We start from the raw sequence: 23,012 nt of genomic DNA, 5'->3' as shown, positions 1-23,012 counted from the left end.
AAATCACACTGAAATATGATGCACACATCCACTTGCATGCCTTATACTGTACGTGTAAGTGTTTGCGTGTTGATGTATGTTTACATTAGATAGCGGGTTATGAAAGCATTCATACTCATTAGCATCCCTCTGTGACACATCTCGTAAGTCATGCCTGGGGTTTTCTTCATTCGCCATTTTTGCGGGGAGGGCTCATAAATTACTTAGCTTTATGCAAAAGAGTGTTATATCATCTGTCCGCTCAAAGCTAAAGGACGAACAGAAGATTCAGAGAAAAAAAAGAATGACGACTTTTGATGTAACCTCAACCATGAGGCGCATAAATTTTCCCTGTAGCGCAAGATGGCTCACTCTTGGGAAATGCCGTTGCAATATTAATTTCTCAATAAGCGTTGATCAGAGATGGACTGGGACTAAGGTTCTGGTTTTTACTTGAAGATCTCACACACCTCTAAATGCATAAAGTGACACTTAAGACGACTGGTTGTCATGATACCCTGTGAAACTTTTTTTAGTATTTGGTGTCACTTGTTCTCTTAAGGACACTTTATATGGGGCCAATAATACATATGACACAAAGACTTCTGAAAAGGATCTGTAGCCTAATTGCAAAAAATAAAATCCTTTTCTTAAAGATTTTTTCTTCATGTAATCTTCCAGTTGAAATATCCAAATAACCTTAAAACAAGAATAATTTACTTAATAGGCATACTGCTTAAAATATTAAGATTTGTTTTCATAAAATGTGTTTTTGTCTTTCTGCAATGAAAGATTTTCACTTATTTTAAGAAAGACAAAATGTATTTATAATTCAAGACAATCTATGAAAACAAGTTTTAATATCTTATTTAGTAAATGTATGTTTTGAAGATTGAAATATTTTTTACTTGCAAACAAGACAAAACGCTGATTAAATAACTCATAAAGAAGTCATTATTGTTTTGTACTCAAGGGGGCGATAGAGTTACCTTGAAATGTGATTAAATCGAATTTAGGTAAGTTTCTATGGCTGTGTCCGAAAGTTAAGTCAGCTGAGCTGACTGGTTACATCACTGCCCTTATCAAGAAAGGTGCATTATGGGTATTCTCTAGCCATTTAGCGTACATCAGTTGTACACTTGTTGTTGCAGTGCATTGTGGGATTGAATGAGTGGGATTATCACTCGATAATGTCCACTATGGTTTCGGACACCACTACAAATGGCTGTCCCCTCAAATAGTGCCCCCTATAGCAAGAGTATCAACTTAAGGGTATTAGCATTAGTTTTACATCAATGACATATCTTACCTGTCAGTTTTTACATGGATATGTTAATTAAATACCAGCCAGCCACGAAAAACTACCACAGGTCACTATGAGAGCAAAAAACATGTGAGACTCTGCAAGACCTCACAGGGGCTTGATAACCTATGGGAATAATGGGAATAATTTCACAAGTGGTTCAAAGTGACCTTCTCTTCAACCCCTGACACAAATCTACTGTACTTTCCCAGCTTTCTTGCCTGTCAATGACGCAAGTCCTCACAGCAAAGCAATGTGGCCAGGGCTGGGTCAGGTTTGGACATAATGTGGAACCAGAACGTCTGTTTTTAATGGAGCAATGAAAGATGTTACAAAATAGGGGCCGACTGAGCTGCCCTCCGTCCCCTCCCAAAAGCAGCTGCAGGAGTGACAGACTTTGTCGTCGTGCCAAGGAGGTCTTCAACACTCCTGCTGGGGATTCTTGGTCTGATCTTGCTCTAGTCTGATCACAGAGCAAACCCTTGCCTAATGACACCGTCTCACCACTCTTGACATGTGTGCTGGCCTTGAGTTGGCCAAGACTATTTTTGTTTGGTGGCCAAGCTTGAAACTAGCGCTTCTGGCTGTTCTTAATGTCTTCTCTTTGGCTTGCAAAGCAAACATTCAGTGACTGTTTTATAAAAAGGAATGCACACAAGCCCAAGCTGTACTTCTTTTATCCGATTGTTACTAGTCAGACCTTTATCAAATTGTCAATGATAATACGATATGCATCTTTGCAAACTTACGTCACGATTGACAGCATTGACTTATCAATTGCATTCTGACATCCGCATTGACATGCACAATTACAGCAAAAACCCAAACAAGCTCTTTCTGTGCTCTCATTGGTTCCTCCATCGATGGTCATTTTAGGAACTTTGTAGTCATACTGCAGAACTGCCAAATATTTCAGACAAATCTTCCTAAAGCATGTCACTCTAAATTTAGGCATACATTTTTGATTTTAGCCTGTCAATCAAGCTCCCAATAGATTTTTCATATCAAAAGGAAAAAGGTTGGGAATTGGTCGTGGCATGGATTGTGTATTACAAGCACCTGATCAGTTTTAAGTTTATCTAAACATTTTGGACAATGTTGGTTTAAACTCTTCATGTCGATTCAACTGATTTGTAATGTGTGCAAGGGCTTAACCTCCTGATTTTCAGAACTTGCTCAGTGCAGGTCCACTCTACATGAAAAAATCCTATTTTACCCTACAACAAAAAAAATCTCTTACAATTCCTCAAAGTTGTTTGAGATACCTTGGCAAACTCATGGTGAAAATTGTACCGAGTGAACAGACTTTAGTCCTACAAAGATTTTGATGAGCTTACGGTTAGAGGGTCAGGATTAAGAACATTTCGTTTGGGTCAAATGTGGCAGGATGGATGCTCTGACCTCAGATGTTTTTGGACCTACCTGGTTAAAGTGCTCTAGCTTTTCCTTCATGTTGACCAAGTTTGGATCCACACTTCTGATCTTTATCTCTGGGTTTTGTCTTTGGGCTTGCAGTCCATTCCCCACTACATGGCCTGTATAACTGTGGCAGAAACAGAGCAAGAGATAAGTTACCTTCACAGAAATCAAGCTCACTTTGGACTGATAATGATCTCCTAATTCTGAGTTCTGGAGTCCTAAAAATGCAGGGAATGCTCAATGCTTGCCTATTAGAAACAGGCCCAAGGATTAATCGGACACTTATACAGCCTTTTCACCCACATAAATGATTCATTATGAAACCCGCAGTGAAGCCCGAAGACACAACTGTGCTGCAAATGAAGGTATTGACTCTGCGACCTTATATTAGAGATCATGGAGGAGGCATCTGGAGGGCGGCCTTAAATAAAGGCCAAGTCGATGCAACCAAGACAGTCCACACAACATGATTAGATGCTAAACAGTATTCAAGTCAGCGAAAAACACATCTGGGTAGATGGACAATAAAACCATTTCATGGATCCCTGAGAATTCTATTTTTAAAGAAGGAATGTTGATGAGGAAACAAACTTGATTAAAAGGTCTTGATAGGTCTTCACTCTTTGCTCTTTGGGGGGACATCTCAACATTGGTTGCCATGGTCAGCCTATAAGATCAATGGGTCAAGCTCGGGCAGGACAGATAGGTTAAAACTTTGATTAAGCACAGAACGTGAACTTTAAATACAGAGATGATTGTTGGTTTGGATAAATTACAGGCATGTAAAGCTGCAGGGATTTTATTGACTAAAATAAGCCAAAAATTGTTCTTTAATCTGGTTTAATATAAGTAAATGTATATCCAGAATGTTTGCTATGTGGTTGCTAGGAGGTTGCTAGGTGTTTATTTTCTGGTCCAAGTCAAAGGAGTCTAGAAGGTTAGAATGTCCAACATTTTATGATATACATCATATTTAAGATGTACATTACATTACTCATAAAAAATTAATTAAAATTAAATTAATCAATAAATGACATGACAAAACATTTAATGAATGTAAGGGAGCTCTTCAACAAGAGACAAAAACTAAAGCAAAGCAACACCTTTTTTAACTGTGGCAATTTTCCAGATCATGAACAGTAAACATATCTCAATGTATGCAAAATTGTTTGTCTATGCAATTGCTAGATTATCATACAGAAGCTATTTCTTGCAACAATGTCCTTGAGACAGACAGTCAGACAGACGGATCAAAGGGTTAACAGTGGGGGGCATATAAACTACGGCAGGAGGGCAGAATAATGCAGCAGTGTGCCTGCACATCAATAAATGAATGCTTGTGGGAGAATCGCCCTGCTGTTTTCACCACAGCTAATCTAAGTGAATAAATAATGACCCCAGACACCTCATGCTGCATCCGAACAGCATCCGAACACACGGCTCACTTTGCAAGGTGGGACCACTTTATCAGGAACTGATGTGAGACAGACTTGTTTGTTGGTTTGTGCTTTTTAGCAGTCGTGTGTAAATGCATTTTGGCGGAGTACGGTGGAGATGAGATATGTGAGTATTCACTATGTGAGAGGAGCCGATTATGTGGCTTATTTAAAAGAAGAATGAGCTGTCTGTGGATACTGTCATTTTTAAGGCTCATTCTTTCTTCGGTCCGCCAAATTACCTATCCATATGCGCATAATTAAAGAGGAAACAATCTGCTCGATGTGTTTCAATAAACATACAGCCAACCTAAAGATTCTGATAATCACAAATAGAAATCGTTATGGAAATTTACAATATTATGACTGTTGAAATGGCCACTCGCCTCCTATATTTTTCAGCAGACACTCACACAAAGTATGAATATAACATTTCCATGACATACATCACGTTGAGTGTGTTGCATTTTTGATGAACCAAAATACAAATCTATCAATGGTTTTGAATAGCATATTACTACACATTCAAATCAGCCCTATTTACTGCCTTAACAAATGTCTTTGGTCTTTGTGCAGTATTGAATTAACTAAACTATCTAAATTAACTAAGCAAATTACATTTACTTTTGCTAGGACATTCTTAGCTGGATGGTTTTTAAGGCTGGTTACTGGGGCATTTTTAGGTGGTTGTGTCCTTAAACCAAAATAAATTTTTTTTTCAGGCATACTACACACAGAGCACAATTTTTAACCATGTGTAACCGGTCCTACTCGACCCACTCGGAGCTGGATTCAAACCGGCGTCTGCGGGATTGGAGGCATGCAAAAATTACACTAAAGACCTCAGCCTCTAGCTCTTGAGGCCAGGGGAGTGAGGTTTACACACACAACTGTTACTAGCTTGCCTCAGTTACACTTACCCCCATAAACCTCCCTCGCATCCAGGTCACAGCACCAAATGTTACCAGACTAACTTGACCTGCTCTGAGCCGGATTCGAACCGGTGTCTCTAGCATGGGAGGCAGGCGCGCTAACAAGGACTAGTATCAGTCGCTAGCACGCCTCTCAAAGGCATCGAGAGTGAGGTTTTATACACACAGCTCTTACTAGTTTGCTTCTGTTACACGAGCATACTCTGTACAGAGCCTCTGTACTCTCAGCTCGCCCATTCAACTTTTTTGGGAAATAATTAGTTTGTCCACAAAGTGGCAACATTGGCTGGGACCATTGTTTTACAGTCAAAAACTAAACAGATGAGCCAGAATAACAAACTACTGGTGATAGTAACAACAACAGATGCCTATATTGATGAGAGCTTGTGTGAGGGGATACATGCAACTCTAGTTTAAATGAGTTCAAATAAATGTATCACTCATACATCCTGGAGAGAAATAGAGCAGACAAAAGGACCAAACTTTTTAGTCTATGCATTTGGATGTACACATAGACTAAAGGGCTGTTCACACCAAGAACGATAACTATAAAGATAAATATATATTAGCGTAAATTCCAACTAACGATATTGCTCTGTATTTTATAAGCATACACTGCAGTACTGTCATCTGCCGCTTTAAATGCTAAATCTCTTTAAAGCAGGATTATGATTGGCTGCCAATGTTTTTATCGTTCATCAGCTGGAAAAAAAATCAGTGTGAAAGTGATTCCAACGATATTATTTCGCTCTGCCGTTCTCGTTACACTGTAGTTGTGGTGTGAACTCTGCTATTCTTTCACTTTTAGAACAATTTTTAAAACTTTATCTTTATTGTTATTGTTATAGATATCCTTGGTATGAACACGCTTTAAACGTTCACATCAAAACTGAAGTATACTTTGCGTTTTAGCTATGGCAAATGCAAATTGCCTCAGCAAGTGCCACTAATATTAGCATAGCCTGCCACGTTTCACCCCCACACAATCCAATCAAATACAGATTAAAAAGTCCTGCTCTCCCCCGAAAAGTTTCCTTTCCACAAAACAAAGACCACAACAAACAAGCCACCACATAAAATACTTTGATTATGACACAGACAAACTGTTTCTTATAAGCAACAAAGAACATCAGGCTCTTTAAACAGATGTGCTAGTGAGAACATGGGTCTTACAGTTCAGTGCAGTGGGCTTGTCACTGCAGTCACCCACATTTCTCACAATAATTAGCAGCTAAATGAATCCAAACCAGAAAAAAAAAATCTGAGAAAATATTTACCCAGCTCAAGACCAAAGACTTTGGAGTTCCCTTTGACTAAACACTGCTTATTTTCCCAAAGAAACCACACACATTTAACACTGTGAGGAGTAAAGCTCCAATTAAATTAATTTGCTGTACTGGATTAGCTCATTTGTTTGCTCAGAAGGTTATGAAACTCAGCACCTAATGAGCTAGCAATATCCGTTCTTCATGAGCTGTGCATTAGAAGTTTCTCCATTCTTTCAGAACAGCTTTTCAACAAGTTATTGCCTTTGGCATCAAAACGCAGCCAAAACGGATGCCATATGCTAATATTTCAACAAGTAATTTTCTTTACAATACACAACTTTAGTGTTTAGCATCTGAGTAAGCTATGCTATCCTGTCTTACGTCAGCATGAATTCAGCTGTGTGCCTTCTCATGTGTGTAATAACCGGGTGTAAGACCTTCTGGTTGCTAGTTTTCCATCCTATTTATTGTCTGTGGTCTATGAAGTTGGGAAGGGCCCATGCTAATGTAGGACAGCTGTAATATATCTAGTCAGCTTTGAACTGCACAAAGCTAACAGTGCCGTTCTGTATTAAAGCAGCTGTTTGGAATTGAGTAATTCAATAAAAAGTTGTAATACAAGCTCTGGATATCCTATATGCAGTTAAAGTATCCGTTACAGGTTTTCAGGTCAATCAGCCACTATAAATACTGTGTATCATGTAGCATTTGTAGGCTATAAAACCTAGTGAAGATGTTCAAAAAGGCTGTCTAGGTAGATAGTTTACTAGGTTTCCAGATTGCCTCAGTGGATAATTCACCAAATAGTTGCACAAAAGTCCCACAACCCAGACTTCTGTTGAAACAGGTGCTAAATAGGCTAAAATGCACTGTGCTGTATTGAAATTAAGCCATTATGATACTTATCACAGCAAACACACCTCCGGCATTTAGGCTTATTATACCACTGTGTCTGTTAGCATTAGCATTATTATCATGCAGAGGTAAGTATACCTATAGTGTGGCTAAACTGAACATGCTACACAGAATGTTAATTTTATATGGAAAAGTACAAATGTACGTTAAAAATAGAAAAATAAACTATGAAATTAAATTCCTAATTTGTCGAATGTAGCCCTTTAGGTCTTAGCAAAGTTATGTGGCTCAAGACAATGTTTTCAACAAATTATTATTGACGAAAAAAAGCAGCAACCTGTCTAAGCTGGTCACCACTGGTCTAAATTAATGTTTTTAGACAGTTTTCAGGCACTACACCAAAATCGAAATCTATTTTAATCTAGTAGTTGTGTGTACATGCTAAACCATTTAGACTATCAACAAACCAGTTAGCTGTTGTTCATAACAAGTTAAGGCTGTCAGGGTGGTTTATTTAAAACATAATGGCTGGTTGACCAGCTAATATGATTATTGCAGCATCTGGACCAATCAGACACACACAAATTATTCATTATATTAAATTAATAATCCAGCAAACTCACTCTCCTGGTTCTACAGTGCAAGTGCAGCGGTGGTTGTGAGCCTTCTGAGCTCTCAACTGCTGTTTTAACAGCATCACAATTCTGTGTTTTTGTTTGTTTGTCTGATGGCCGGTTGAGGGCGAAGAAAGTGAGTGCTTCACTGGTACAGGTTGCACCATCCCTGTCAGTGTTGCCGCGATCATTCCCCTGTGTGCTCCGGCATTGGTGAGATTTTTTAATTTCCTGAAAGAGCAAAATGGGTGCGTTTGCATCTTTTTCAAGATGTCATTCCACCCGTGCGTTTCTGGATGCAGTAGTTCAATGTCCCCCTCTGATGGTCACAATTGTTGCATCACGTGTTTGGGCTTACAGCACGCTGAAGCAGCTTTTGAGGATGGTTCATGTTCCCATTGCTGGAATATGACTGTCTCGCTGTTGAGATTGAGACTCGCCTTCATCCGCAATGGTGGAGTCCCCATTTCCAATGCCCCACCCTAGGGTGCCGTGTGGGATTGGTGATCGGAGGATAATGATGGAATACCCGCCCGGTAACCATTCCCTGTGGGCTCCTCACTCCTTCATCACACCGCAGCCGGTGGAGTCCCCCGTTGAGCATGCTGGTCCCTCTGTAATAGCCGTTTCATTCGGGGCCCCTCCAGAGGACAGGATGTGAATTGCAGCATCGGAGGGTGAGCTGGGCTCTGGAGATGATGACTCTGCTGCGTTATCTCCCTCTGGGAGTGTAACGTTGCCCGAGCCAGATCCAGAAATGTTAGCTATGCTGAAAAGGGCCACTGAGGCTGTCGGGTTTGAGTGGAATCCTCCACCGTGTCCTGCTCAGTCTCGGTTGGATGATTGGTTTACCGGGTCGGGCCACGCTGGTTCTCACCCCCGTTCAGTGCCTTTCTTTCCCGAAGTGGACAAGGTCGTTACAAGGTTGTGGATGGCACCTTTTATTGCCAGAAACTGCCTAGATAGCTCCTCCCCCCTCACTACCCTTGACGGAAGAGCGGTGAAGGGTTACGAGGCTATCCCTCCAGTGGAACGGTCTGTCGTGGCACACCTGTGTCCGGCAGCTGCTGCCTCTTGGATGGGGGATCCTTGTCTCTCCTCTCAGGCCTGTGAGTTCTCGTCCGTTCTTATGGGCAGAGCTTACAAAGCCTGTGGGCAAGCCGCATCCTCTTTGCATGGCCATGGCGTTGCTACAGGTCTATCAGGACAAGGCACTCATGGACATGCACGAGGGTAGCCTAGACCGGGCGCTCTTGAGTGAGCTCTGCACCGCAACCGACTTGTCCCTCCAAGGCGCGATCGGTCTAGCAATGTCCACCCTGGTGGTCCAGGAGTGCCATTGTTGGCTCAGCCTGGTTGATTTGGAAGATGCGGACAAGGTTCAGTTCTTGGACTTCCCAATTTCCCAGGTTGGGCTGTTCGACGACGTGGTGGAGAACTGCGCCCCACAGTTCTCTGCTGGCCAAACGCAGATGAAGGCCATCCGGCACATCCTGCCCCGGCGGCCCGCTGCTGCCTCCACCCCGCCGCCGGTGCCAGTTCCTCCGGGCATCCGCAGCAGCCTCCACCCGGGCCTGCCGCAGTCAGACCGCCCAGACTGTCTCAGGCGCTGCTAAACCAGGTGGCAAGCTTAATAATAAGCGTCCCTGAGACAGGCCACCCAAGGATGGGGTGACAAGCTCTTCGGATGGTTACCGTTCCGCGGCTGGCTCCCCAGAGTCCAGCGGTACCCGAATTGTCAAAAGAGCAAATTCAGGTCAGGTCCTTGGCCCCCACCTCACTGCCTCACCCTGGGTACATCTGTGGTGCCTCTATTCCCCGTGGCTCGGTTTGTGGAAGCCTGGAGAGTACTTCCCAACCGGTCCAGCTGGCTCCTCCATACCATCAGACTCGGCTACACGATTCAGTTCGCCCGCGTCTGCCCAAGTTCAGCGGTGTTTGTTACACTTCGGTGTTGAGCGAACGTGCCCCAGTCATGTGCACGAAGATCGCAAGATGGCCATCACAGCTAAATCACAATTGTACGTTGGGGGGCCACGTGCAATGGGCATGCAGTAGTGGGGATCTGGACGGCACTGCATTGGCACATCAACTGCCTCGAGTTGTTTGCAGTACACCTTGCTTTGAGACGCCTCAAAACACTGCTGCTCGGCAAGCATATACTGGTCTGTACGGACAACACTGCGACCGCTGCGTACATCAACCATCAAGGTGGTCTACGCTCCTGTCGCATGTCGCAACTCGCCCGCCAACTCCTCCTATGGAGTCAGAAGCATCTGAGGTCGCTTCCTGCCATTTATATTCCCGGTCTGCTCAATCAAGCCGCCTACGAGCTCTAACGACAGCCTGTGGCCCAGGGAGTGTGGCGACTCCGTCCCCAGGGGGGCCAGCTGATCTGGGACCACTTCAGGGCCGCACAGATAGATCTGTTTGCCTCTCCGGACTCGTCCCATTGCCAGTTGTTTTACTCCCTGACCGAGGGGACCCTAACTATAACAAGTTATGATTGATTATTAATATTTCTTTAGAGCTAATTTGCTACATTATCGTGGACTAAGCTTGGACCAGTTAATGAAATACTTGGTATTAGTCCATGCTAAAAACAGAGCTACTAGCTTTAGGCCAATTGTACAGCTAAACACTATTTAAACCCCATTAAACCAGCTTTCATCAGGAAGTAGCATGTTCAGTCTTAAGCTCTTAAAAAACTAAAAGAAGTGTTAGGGTGAGCACAAGGGCGAGTCCTCAGTGAAAACACATACTCTAATAGAGCTGTAATGGAAGATATGACCAGTGTAAGACCACAGAGGAAAGGAAAACACACACACACACACACACACACACACACGTGTCAAATCAGTCATGAACACAACGTTGAGAATGAGGCTGTAGCGTTTAACGATGATTGACAGTCAGCAGAGGCCATACTTTTCCAATCCTTTCACCTTTTATGTGGGTGAAAGTTTGGCAGTGGCGGCAGTAATGGACAAACCGTGAGAGAGAAAGAGAGAGAAACTATGAACAAACCAAAAGGACTTTGACTAGGGATGGTAGTTGCCTAAAATTAAAACAAAAACACACTGTTTCCAAAGTAACCTCACACATTCAGTCACTTGGATTCTGGCTGACGCCAAGTTATAAGACATGCTAACATTTCCTTGGTTAACTCCACCATCCTACGAAACAGACATTCATACACTTCACTGTGCAGTGGGAGGTGAACCACAACTCCAGTTAAGCATTTTTTAAATGACCTTGTTCGCTCAATTTGAAATTGTACATAGCTATACAATGGACTAGAAAAGTCCAAGCTAAAAATGCATGTTTTCAAGTCAGTGTGAAAGCTTGGCCATATTGTGAACACATGTTTTCCCTCGATTTGTTTCTTTGACCCACTGTTTATTATGACCAAGTGGCAGAATATTTTTAGATAATACATTATGGTCATGCAAAAACCATGCAATCATTGTTCTTTTCTTCCTTATGACCGACTGAACAAAAGGTTCAAGCCGTTAAATGGGGAAAACTATTTTGACCAGAGGGGGCAGTGTTGGCTCTTTTAAAGAAGTTGTAAAGAACATGCTAACATGCCAATTTCACTATTTTTTACGGTGTATATCATGTATATTGTGCCACAGAATGCAAATGATCTGCAAGCTTGGATTATCCAGATGACCTACTACTACAAGATTTATAAAAACAAAAAGAGGAATATCCCACAGTGCACTGCACTTAACTTGAATTTCCATTTCCAATGTGATGAGTGAATACAAGTAATATCAACCAGGATTTGTCTCTTTCTCGACTCATTTTTTAATCATTATTTAACTATTTAATCAGTCATGTTGACATTTTACACAAAATGGTTAAAACACTAAAAAACTGTAATTCCAAGGGAAGTGGTAAACACAAGCATAGTGTACTAATGTTAAAAACATTGTTGTATGAGTTAGTTAGTATACTACTAGTATTATTAAGTATATAGAAAGCTAGAATACATAGCATACTTTCATTTTGTTAGCATTGCATTGATTTTAGCATGTTCTGTTCACATTTGTACATTTGTAATTCACTGTGTAGTCAGCAGTATGCTAGTATTCTATTCCAAACATAGCCTATAGTCTTTCTACCAGCAAATAGAGAGAATTGCTATTCGTTTATGTGACAGATTAGCAAGATAGTCCATTCTTTCTTTACTAACAGTTTTTGGAATCTCTGTATTAGAAAATACAAAGCATGCTTTTATTATTTCCCACTGATTTACATTGTCTGAAAGATAAAGATTTAGTGGTTACTTAAAAGCCATATGGCAAAAATGTTTACATTTTATATTGGACCTGTTTGCGGCCCATCCATGGCATGTAGTGAACCACCAAATCCTTCTCTTTCAGACGAAACAATTCAGTTTGACATACCAATTCCACAAACCCCCCCCCCCCCCCCCCCCCAAAAAAAAGATTAGCAAGTTAGTCATCTTTTTTTTCTTGGTAACAATGGCCTGTCTCCAGGACTACCCTGTGTTTGTCCCACTGGGGGCCCCCAGTATGGATGGTGCCAGCCCTGCGTTACAGCCATAGTGTGGATGGCGATGGGGCAGTTTGTCCAGGGGGTGGGTGGGGAGTGGGATCTCTAACCTCTGAGCCAACGCTGAGGAGCAAAAGAGGCCCGATTGGGGATATATCTGGAATTATAAAACTTCCATCCAAGCAAAGTTGTCGTGGTCATTTTGTGTTGCGGAAGCCAAATAAGAATGTGTTTAAATGAACATATGTTGATAGCGAAACCGCCTATATGCAAATGTTTATTTTGAGTGTGTGTTTTTCAGGGAATCTCATTAGTGTCACAATAGAGCTCCAGAACTTTCTGAATGAAGCTTCTGTCCGGAAGAGGATTGGAGAAAAGCCACGATAATCCATGGCAACCATCACTCCTCTTGGCCATCTTATGAACTTCACGACCTCACAGAGTGGATAGAGACCTTTCTGGATAGAGATTAGATTTGATTGCCTACAATTACAATCAGTTTGGGACTTTGGCTGGACAAAAACAAAACATTCTCATGTTTGTTCACTCTTCAGCCAGACCGGAAATCTTCTTTTTGTTCAATATGCTCCATTTTCTTACAATATAGAGCCACTCAAAGAAATTGACTGATGATGATGTAGAATGATATGGCAATGTGCAAATCTTGCCAAAATGATATTCTTGGCTCTAAAACAGGAATATGAGTCATTGACAAAAAAAGAAAATTGTGTAAAATCCAGTTTAAAAGGAATAAAGACAAAAAAAGAGCACCCTGTTATTGACCACTATTTATCTATGCATTTACATGCAAATTTGAGTTCGTCTGACAAGAGCTTACCTCTCCACCACATCTTCTCCACTCCAGCAGGTGTTTTCATCCATTACTACCTCCCCCTCGCACAGCATCTCTGGCAGGGTGGAGAAGAACGATTTGTATCGCTGAATGTAGCCCATAAACTCCCTGCAGGAAGTTCAGGCATTCAGGAAGTTATCAAAAAGCATCAAACCAGGCATAATTATACAGTACAACCAGTTCTGCCCCAGTCATCACACTTCTCTAATCAAACATGCCCAAACACTTATAGATACAAGCGGCAAATTGGTATCCCATACTTGTTTGTGACTGTTAATCAATGCTGACAGCATTGATGTGAGATTAAATCATAGAATATTCTTAGGCTGACAGCCAAAGTAATTTTTATGACAAAATAATTCGAGATAATTTAAAAAAAAAATCTTAAAGGGATAGTTCGGCCAAAAATGATATTTAACCCATGTATTACTCACCCTTAAGCCGTTCGAGATGCATATGTCAATCTTGTTTCAGACGAACACATTTTCTGTTATTTTAGAAAATGTCTTAGACCCTTCAGTGGATATAATGTGAAGCAACGGGGTCTTACTCCTTCAAGTCCCAAAATGTGCATACATCCTTCACAAAAGTAATCCATCCAGCTCCAGGGGGATAAACGAAGGCCTTCTGAGGGTAATCCGTGCGGTTTTATCGTAAAAATATACATATTTAAAACTTTATAAATGAAAATATCTGACTTCCGGCAACAACGCATGTTCACGGGTGATGGAAGTCGGCGTACAAGGTATGACGTAGTTTTGTTTTGCTCTGCTCTCTGGCTGCGCTGGCGCGTTCGTTCTACGTCACGCCACGTACGTCATACCTCGTACGCCGACTTCCATCACCCGTGAACGCGCATCGATCGTTGCCGGAAGTCAGATATTTTCATTTATAAAGTTTTAAATATGTATATTTTTACGACAAAACCGCACGGATTACCATCAGAAGGCCTTCGTTTATCCCCCTGGAGCCAGATGGATTACTTTTGTGAAGGATGTATGCACATTTTGGGACTTGAAGGAGGTGGACCCCATTGCTTCACATTATATCCTTTGAAGGGTCTAAGACATTTTCTAAAATAACTGAAAATGTGTTCGTCTGAAACAAGATTGACATATGCATCTCGAACGGCTTGAGGGTGAGTAATGCATGGGTTAAATATCATTTTTGGCCGAACTATCCCTTTAGGGCACTATTGGAAATTGGTGAAACACAACAACCTGGAAGCTGAATTGCTATTTCAATAAATGTTAGTTAGTCCCCTTTAATACACACTTACTTTGAAATCTTTTTCAGGCTTCTGGGTTTGTCGTTTTTGGAAGGTTTCAGAGGCAGAGACCTGGGGTCACCGACAAGTGCAGATGTTAGAGGAAAGAAGACAAACAGCAGGGAAATTACTATATATAACCTGATTAGTAAGGTCTTAAAAGGGTCAAAATATGTTCAACAATTGATGCATGTCATTTTCTCACCTTTTTTTTAATGTTATGTGCTCGTGTTGGTTGCCTGTTTCAGGTAGTGTTGTTGGGCTGGAGGACGTGACTGAGGTTTGAAGTTCAAAGGTGGGGTTTACTGAAGGAGTCAAACTTCTTGAGGTGGGATTGACTGGAGTGGAGAAAACCGACTCAGTCAAGGAACCACAAACTTTTCCTACCTGAAAGAGAGAGATGAGGAATAAAGATCCACTAAATTATTATGTGTTTGGAAAACATGGCGAATGGCACAATTTAAGCCTGTTTGAATGGACTCACACCAATTCAAAGACATTACTCCATCTAGTGGCCACTGATAAATGGTACAATAACACTCTACAGTATTATTGATTTTAATTGGAACCGTCTTACACAATAATCTCGAGGTTTAATTGTATTTAACTGTACTGGATACTGAATTATAATACATTAACTTTTCTGTATAAAATTTGTATTTTATTTTATTCAGTATCTCAGTATCGCAAAAAAAAAAAGCATAAAAAATAAGATAAATAAAAAAATAGTTTTGTTTTTCCGCATTTTACCGTTTCCAATACCAAAAATTACAAAATAGAATGAGGGCTGAAAAAGTGGTCTATGTGAGCGTGTGTAAATGTGTTTGTATTTGTATATCTTCTGCAGCACTTTATTTATCTAAGGATTAGCCGAACTTTCTCATTCCCCTACTCTGGCCTCTCGCTAGCTGCATTGCATTTTGGGAAGGGGCCGGCCGGTTCACGGGAGCCGTCTTTGTCCAGAGGTGAATTTGCATGCAGGACATCAGGCTAATTGGGACCAGACAACACCCAAACAACTCAAGCAGCACCAAGATAGCGCCAGACCACAAGCAGCGTGAGGGACTAAAGAGGCACCATAGTCCTCCATGTCAACACTGGGCGCCACATATAGACATCTTATAAACAATTAAGTTATCACAAGTTTTTCTTTAGAATCTCTTTTTTTTTAACAGTTATCAGAAGCTAGCCAATTTAGCTAGACACCAACATGGACAAGTAGTGTGACATTCCCTCTTCTTCAAAAACCATGAACAAAAACTATGCTAAGTTAGGTAAAAAATAGCTAAAGTACCACTTCAAATAAGGATGCACTTACAAATATGGTTTGTGGAGTAATTAGTGGCTGAGCACAAGAAAGAAAAAAAACCTCTATATGTATTGAATGTCGGGCTGTCACTTTATGACCAACATAAACTCTGGGTCCCAAAGTAGAATCACCAGCGTATAGTGTGTTTTTGGCCAAATTATAACTTCACCGACCTGTCTTGGGGTTGCATCTAACAACTTTTCTAGAGCTCTTGTCCAACCCATAAGACTCCAAGACAGGTAACGTGAAACTAAAGTCATTCCAGCCTCATGGCATCAGTGAGTGAGCAACACTTGATCCAACGATGGAGTGTCAAAGGGAGGGGGGGGGGTCGAACTCCCACAAGCAGCCTCCATTGTAAAGTGGTAAGCTTGGTGTTGGAGTTTATGGGGGCTGCGGTTGAGGGCTTAAGTAATAATATCTCTCATTCTGACTGGCAAGTCTATGCCCATTGAGACAGATTTGTGGGAATGCAGTCTCAAACTTGACCTACCCATAGAGAGCTGTCAGCACCAGGACATGATAGGTGCAAAGCCGAGCTATCATGAAACCCTTGACCCCTGCGTCCCCTCAGTCGCAATTCCAGTGAAATATTCAAGTGAGAGAGACCTGCAGACGGCCATCCTATGGCGTGCACACAGACTCTGGCGTTGATGGTATGAATAGCCTCAGGGCTGGGTATTCACTTACAGACAGCCATAGTCACACTGTCATGACCAACACATTTTTTACAGAACGTGTCATATTACCACATAATCATGCTCTTAATCATTGAGCTAATAATAAATCCCTTGCAGATATAATAAATCACTGGGCTCCATTGTGAAAATACCAATTTTTAAGCTAAAAGCTCATTTATAAGACTTCTAAATTTAAGATTTAAGCACATGCAAATATTGCAGATTAACATGTTCAAAACTTGCAACTGCACAGCCTATGATTGGCCGAGACATTTGATATGCACCAATCAGCGAACATGCTGCTGCAAGTTCATGCGTGCTCGGCCTGATTAGTCCAGCATATGGTGTAGCTCGTTTGTGGAATAAAAATAAATGTGTTCTATGAATCCGAGAGTAGTATGACTCACCACGGCGCTGAGATGTGGCCCATGCAGTTGCGCATTAAGGATGGCATCATTAATTCTTTCCCGGATGCGTAGAAGTGCCAGTTCCAATTCGTATCCTTCTGCTAGTGCCCCGCTCAGGTCTTCCAGCAATGATACATAGTGTCGCCAGGGCACATCCAGCTCAGACAGGCCTGTTAGGCAACCTCGCATCACATTGAGACACAGGCCTCCGCATGGCCGGATCAGGGTCAGTCCGCGGCAGTGCGGACAGAACAACATCCCCACCAGTGCACGTCCACACTGCTTTGTCATCCCCACCGACTCGGTGACATTCAGAACCTCGGCACCGATTGCCAGTGCCCGACTGAGTGCACGACCAGCCACTAGCGCCCTAGACAGTCCCTGAGCAAGTGCCTGTGGGTGAGGGCCAAAGGGGTTGACGTCATGCCGTGTGGCACGTAGGCACTCGCTTCCTTCCGAGGACCAGGTAGAAACAGGAGAGCCCAAGCCAGGATTGACCAGGTGTTGGTATACCAACGGGAAGAGTTTGTCATAGAAACTGTGGACGGAGTGTTCCACAGAGATATTGGCATTGCCACGGAGGTAGAGATCAAGGTCAGAGAAGAGGGTTGACACTAAAGGTCTTGCATCTTGAGAGATTGTCTTGTAGGTGCTGTCAAAGAGCGAGTAGGTATTGTTTAGCGTGAAGGAGAGTAGGGAATGGAAGGTATCTGTGGGAAGAGGAAATAAAAGAGAAATTCTGGATTGAACAAGTGCTGAAAATTACGCACATGAACATCTATTTCATAGTCAACCTACAACCCCAAATCAGAAAAAGTTGGGACATTTTTTAAAATGCAATAAAATCAAGAATCTGTGATTTGTTAATTCTATTTAAACTTTTTTTAACTGACAAAAGTACAAAGAAAAGTTTTCCAATGTTCCAGTTTTCACTGACCAACATAATTGTATTTTGTAAATATGAACAAATTGATTTTGATGGCTGCAACACACCCCAAAAAAGTTGGGACAGAGACAAAATAAAAGTGAAAAGATTATCCAAATTAGATTATCCAACTCTTTTGAAACAGTCCACAATGAGCAGGTGAATTGGTAATAGTTGAGGGTATTGTGTTTGGGTGTAAAAGTGCTTCTCAGTCTTTTTAAGCAAAAATGGGTCATGGCTCATCACTTTGTGCCAAATATCATGAGAGAATTGTCAAAAAAATAAACAAAATAACATTTCTCAATCCAAGATTGCAAAGCATTTATGTCTTTTATCATCTTCCATACATAATATTGTCACAAGATTCAGGGAATCCAGAGAAATCTCAGTCTGTGTTGGGTAAGGCAGTAGACCTCTGTTGAATGTGCGTGACCTTTGAGCCCTCAGATTGCATTGCACAAGATACCATCATGCTAATCCGTTAAATACAGCCAAGTGCTCAGGAGTAATTTGGAAAACCGTTTTCACTGAACACAGTCTGACTCCGCATTAAGAAATGTCACTTGAATCTCTGTTACGCAAGGAGAAAGCTTTACATCAGTTCTATGTGGAGATGCCGGCGAGTTCTCTGGGCCTGAGCTCATCTCAGATGGTCTAGAAGAAAGTGGAAATGTGTGCTGTGGTCAGATGAGTCCATGTTTCAGCTTGTTTTTGGGAGAAAATGGACATCGAGTTCTCAGTCCCAAAGACGAAAGGGACCAACCAGACTTTCACCAGCGACAGGTGAAAAATCAAACATCTGTGCTGGTATTGAGAAACGGTATGCAAACGGTAATCATTGCAAACGGTATGGGTAACTTGCATTATTGTGAAGGTACCATTGACATGGAGGCATATATTTGGATTGTACAGAGACATAAACTTCCATCAAGATGACGTCTTTCCTGGGAAGCAAGACAATGCCAGGCCTCATTCTGCACTTGCTACAACTGAGTGGTTTCTAGACACTCTGCACCATAGAAGGGATGTGCCTGCCTGTTTACTGCAGTCCAGATATGTCTCTTATGGAAAATGTATGACCCATCATGAAAAGGAGAATCAGGCAACGATGACCACAGACTGTTGAGCGGCTGTCTTGTATCAGGCAAGATTGGGCAAATATTACACTAGCAAAACTCCAACGATTAGTATCCTCAACTCCCAAATGATTAAAAAGTGTAATTAAATGGAAAGGTGAAGTGACACAGTGGTAAAAATGTCTCTGTCCCAACTTTTTTGGGGTGTGTTGCAGTCATCAAAATCAAAATTTATTCATATTTACAAAATACAATTATGTTGGTCAGTGAAAACATTGGAAAACTTTTCTTTGTACTTTTGTCAGTTAAAAAACGTTTAAATAGAATGAACAAATCACAGATTCTTGATTTTATTGCATTTTACAAAATGTCCCAACTTTTTCTGATTTGGGATTGTAGACACATACACGTTCGTAACATGAGTGGACTAACAATTGCGGTAATTTTGTTTGACATTTACGAGAGGGTCAAACATAGTCTGTCATGGTACACCTCTGCCTTGTCTCACATTGCTTACAACTCTTTCTTATGCATCTAATCTCTCTTTCCATTGGACTAATGGAAGCTGACAACAGTTAATCCATGGATCTTTATTGAGCTGAAGGTTAGTTTGGAGATATGTGACACATGTGGCTAGCTTATTACCAATTTTAGCAGTCAGGGCGACATCTTATACCTCACTTTGCCTACGGGGTGCAAATGGAAGTCGAGGATCATAGTCAGTTGTACCATGCACATTATTTACAATGGGATATTAACTTTTGTATGACATGTGACAGACGGGTACTTAAGTGGACAGCTGGTAGAAGCCTTCAAAGTGCAGTTTGCTTTAGTGTCATCTCATTCAAAACAACCAAAGCATTCCAGCTCTGTCTTATTTCTATGAGAATGACTAGCATGCTGACAACAAGCCTAAAGTTATGATTGCTCTTTATTGATGGAGGAACAAAAGAACACATGTTTGGCCAACGATACCAAGACACCCATAAGAATCTTTCTATAACAAGCCTTTGAGGTTTTGCAAGAAAAGATGCCTAAAAATTCAGACTAGGGTGTATCTTGGCAACTACATCCAAACACCTCAGTATCAGGTGACATGGCAGAGGATTATGCCTGGATCATGTAATGGGGTTCTTCTCATATGGTTCTGGGTGATGGAGACATGTCGGGGGAGGAGGGGGGGAGTCATGCAGATCACAGGGGTCACCGAGGGCGCCCGGGAATCACCACAACTGACCTCTAACCTCTGGGACAGCAGAATGTTCTGAGAAGATGGATAGAAGGGTTAACTTGGATGACTGAACCCCTGATAGCTCTATTAACTCAGTGCCTGTTGTATTTGATATGAGTCTTTCTTTAAAAAAGATCAGAGTCAGAATAACTCCACTCACTGTACCCAGTCCAGGTCTGAATTTAGATCAAGAGAAGGCAGCAGACAGTATTTTTAGTGCCTTTTGTATGTGAGCAGCATATGTTGGATTTGCTTTACAATGGAATTACTCCAGTACAAAGGGCAAATATTACTTTTCAAATAGTTCACCCAAAAATGTTCTTACTTTTAAAATTTTAACAGTTCATCCTCCTAACCCTTTGACGTCAACAATATCAAACATCTTTGGTTCTCACATGTCTTAACATTGGTGTCATTTTTGGACCTTGACAGTCCTTATCACTGAAAAATTGCTCTCTTTACTTCCATGGAAGAAAGAAAATCATACTGATAAGAACAGAAGTTTTGGAATTAACACTTGAACAGACAGATTCCTAAAAAGAGTCCATAATGTTTTTATTTGAATTATTACTTTCCCCCTTAAACACGCAGGCATATAGACAAAAAGTTATCTACATTAAAAATCCTCTTTCACGTGGGAATGAAAAACACTTTACAAACCTTCTTTCTTTTAAACAGGACACCAGCTACAACCATGCGAAAAGTAGCAGAAAAGGACAACTGATCTTTTCAAAAGCTCTCATTATAGAGCAATACATTGAAGTGCAGTGAGACGGATCTCCATGGATACGCCAAGAATTTCAACATTTTTCTCTTCGTTTGCTTTAAACTCGTTAAATATTCACTCGGCTGGCAGCATAGACAGAGAGGACAGCAACTGTGCCCTTTTCCTATGAACCTGAAAGTGTTTTTGTTCAAGTTTGAGCGGACAAATTGGATGAACTTAAATATTTGGTTGGGCGAGGTTTTAGAGCTGTAAAGTTGATGGTTTATAACGTCATATGTTATACATGGAAACTCACTGGAGTGGATAATGATATGCATAGAGCTAAACTTTCTGATTGGTTCTTTTTGTACGTTTTATTCAAACACTGAATCTGAAAGGCCTAATCCTACAGTACCAGTCAACCTCTAAGAAAAACATGTACTGCTTCACAGGAGATCTCAGGCAGATAAAGGATCATTCTGTGAGCGTGAAAAACAGAGGAGAAAAAGCAAATCTCCAAGTAACCTCGGAAAGTCACAGTATACGACTCATGAGATGTTAAACACCACCCTGCAGTGTATCCATGCATGCGTACAAAGCTACAGCATGTAGTGAACGCGTGAACCACCTGCTGTGGCCGGGACTTGATCCCATGACCTCTTGCTTCTGCTGCAAATGCAAAAAGCACATGACCAAGTATCTATTTGACAAAAGGCATCACTAAAAATTGATACATACCCTGGAAGGTAGAGGCATGGCCCAGGATGAGATATTTGAGTTCGAAGCTATAGGAGAGAATGTTGTGGTGTGTGTCTCTCTGGGCGGCGGCGTAGTAGCTCTCCTCCATCTTGCGGGTGCAACATGTGGGACCCTGGTGTTTGCAGATGAGAAGATCTGCATCTGTGGAGGATCAATCAAAGAATGTGACTCAGTTAGGGGCATTTTCACTAAACATTAAACCTCTCCAAACTAAATAACGTCTTGGAATAAAGTTCTGATCATAGCATTTATGTGTGCAAATGTTTGATTTGTTTTTGCCCTACCTATTTTTGATGTTTCAGGTATTGTTTTGCATATCGTAAATTAATTTACAGTTCAAATTTTCCTTTTTTGTTATAACATGGCAACTACAAATTTTGATCATTAACCGTCAAGTGAAATTGGTGTGGATTTTTTATATTTTGTGTGATATATATGTTATATTCTCTGTAAATACCAAATAAAATATGATTTTCAAATTAAGTTATTAGAAAAAAAGGACCGAGTACAACATCCCTCATTTTAACAGTTTTTATAGGCTAATTTTACTACAGCACGAAAAGATATGGATGAACCTATGTTGATAAGTTCTGGAAAAAGTGACCTTTCAGCACGTAAAAATTAAGAAAATCTAATTAAATTAAACACTGTAGGAAATGGTATGACCAATAAGTTATGACAACATATGTTTTTACATTGCTTTAACTCATCAAAATAAGTTAAGCAATTTTCTACTCTTTTACAATTTTTACAAGATCATTTTTAAGTCAGTTTAATGTAATTTAAGTTGAAATAAATTGAATACTTAAAAATATAAGGCAGCAACTTTTTTTTGTACAATAAAGAGACACAACATAAAGTTACAGATTCAAATATTTAAAAATACAATAATGTTTCTAAGCATTTTTTCATTAAAATAATCGGGACAGAAATAAAACATATACAGTATGGTTGTACAGCAAGCGGGTGCATATAAAGAGAGCACATGTGATCAAGACAGACGATATCTGCTCTGTCAGTCCCCCTGCCCTATCCTATGTGACCAATTTTACACAAATGGGACCCCATAAGCCACGCATTAGAACAGCTGACTGTGATCACCGGCATTCTGCTGACCTCTCTCACCCCCTCTGCGCTTAATACGCATGGAGCAATGCCTCAAAATTCTAATGTATCCTTTCCATAAACAAGAACTTTAGACAAACTGAATATGCCCAGCTTACAATTTCATAGGAACTCCCAAACATTTTTGAGATGACTTCTATTCAGGAATGCGTTTTTGATTTAACACGAAATGTGGAACATGAAAAACATTTGACAGTCTATCCTACACTCCTGTTAATTTTGTCAACACCACTGACATTTCTGATTTATGCTCCGTAATCATATGACTTATTTGTTAGACAACTTTTTTTGGTCACACTTTACATTACAGTTGACACATTGTAGCCAGTAGATAAACTAATATA

General features: G+C 40.9%; 1 protein-coding gene across 1 annotated transcript in view; it reads right to left on the bottom strand.

The window, feature by feature from the left end:
- The window catches only part of gpc5b (glypican 5b), a 55,639-nt gene that overhangs the window by 31,345 nt on the left and 1,282 nt on the right, over window positions 1–23,012 (bottom strand). The window contains exons 2-7 of the mRNA XM_077226244.1: window positions 21,523–21,684; window positions 16,847–17,556; window positions 14,656–14,837; window positions 14,463–14,522; window positions 13,169–13,291; window positions 2,705–2,825 (exon numbers count right to left, since the gene is read on the bottom strand). Coding sequence (XP_077082359.1) covers window positions 2,705–2,825; window positions 13,169–13,291; window positions 14,463–14,522; window positions 14,656–14,837; window positions 16,847–17,556; window positions 21,523–21,684 — 1,358 coding nt within the window. The remainder of the gene's footprint in view (window positions 1–2,704; window positions 2,826–13,168; window positions 13,292–14,462; window positions 14,523–14,655; window positions 14,838–16,846; window positions 17,557–21,522; window positions 21,685–23,012) is intronic.

Source organism: Siphateles boraxobius, unplaced genomic scaffold (genome assembly GCF_051911475.1).
Source record: "Siphateles boraxobius isolate OS27281-9 unplaced genomic scaffold, OSU_SipBor_1 13, whole genome shotgun sequence".
Taxonomy (NCBI): Eukaryota; Metazoa; Chordata; class Actinopteri; order Cypriniformes; family Leuciscidae; genus Siphateles; species Siphateles boraxobius.
Note: the sequence above shows the minus strand (reverse complement) of the source record. Positions and strands in the feature narration are given on the sequence as shown.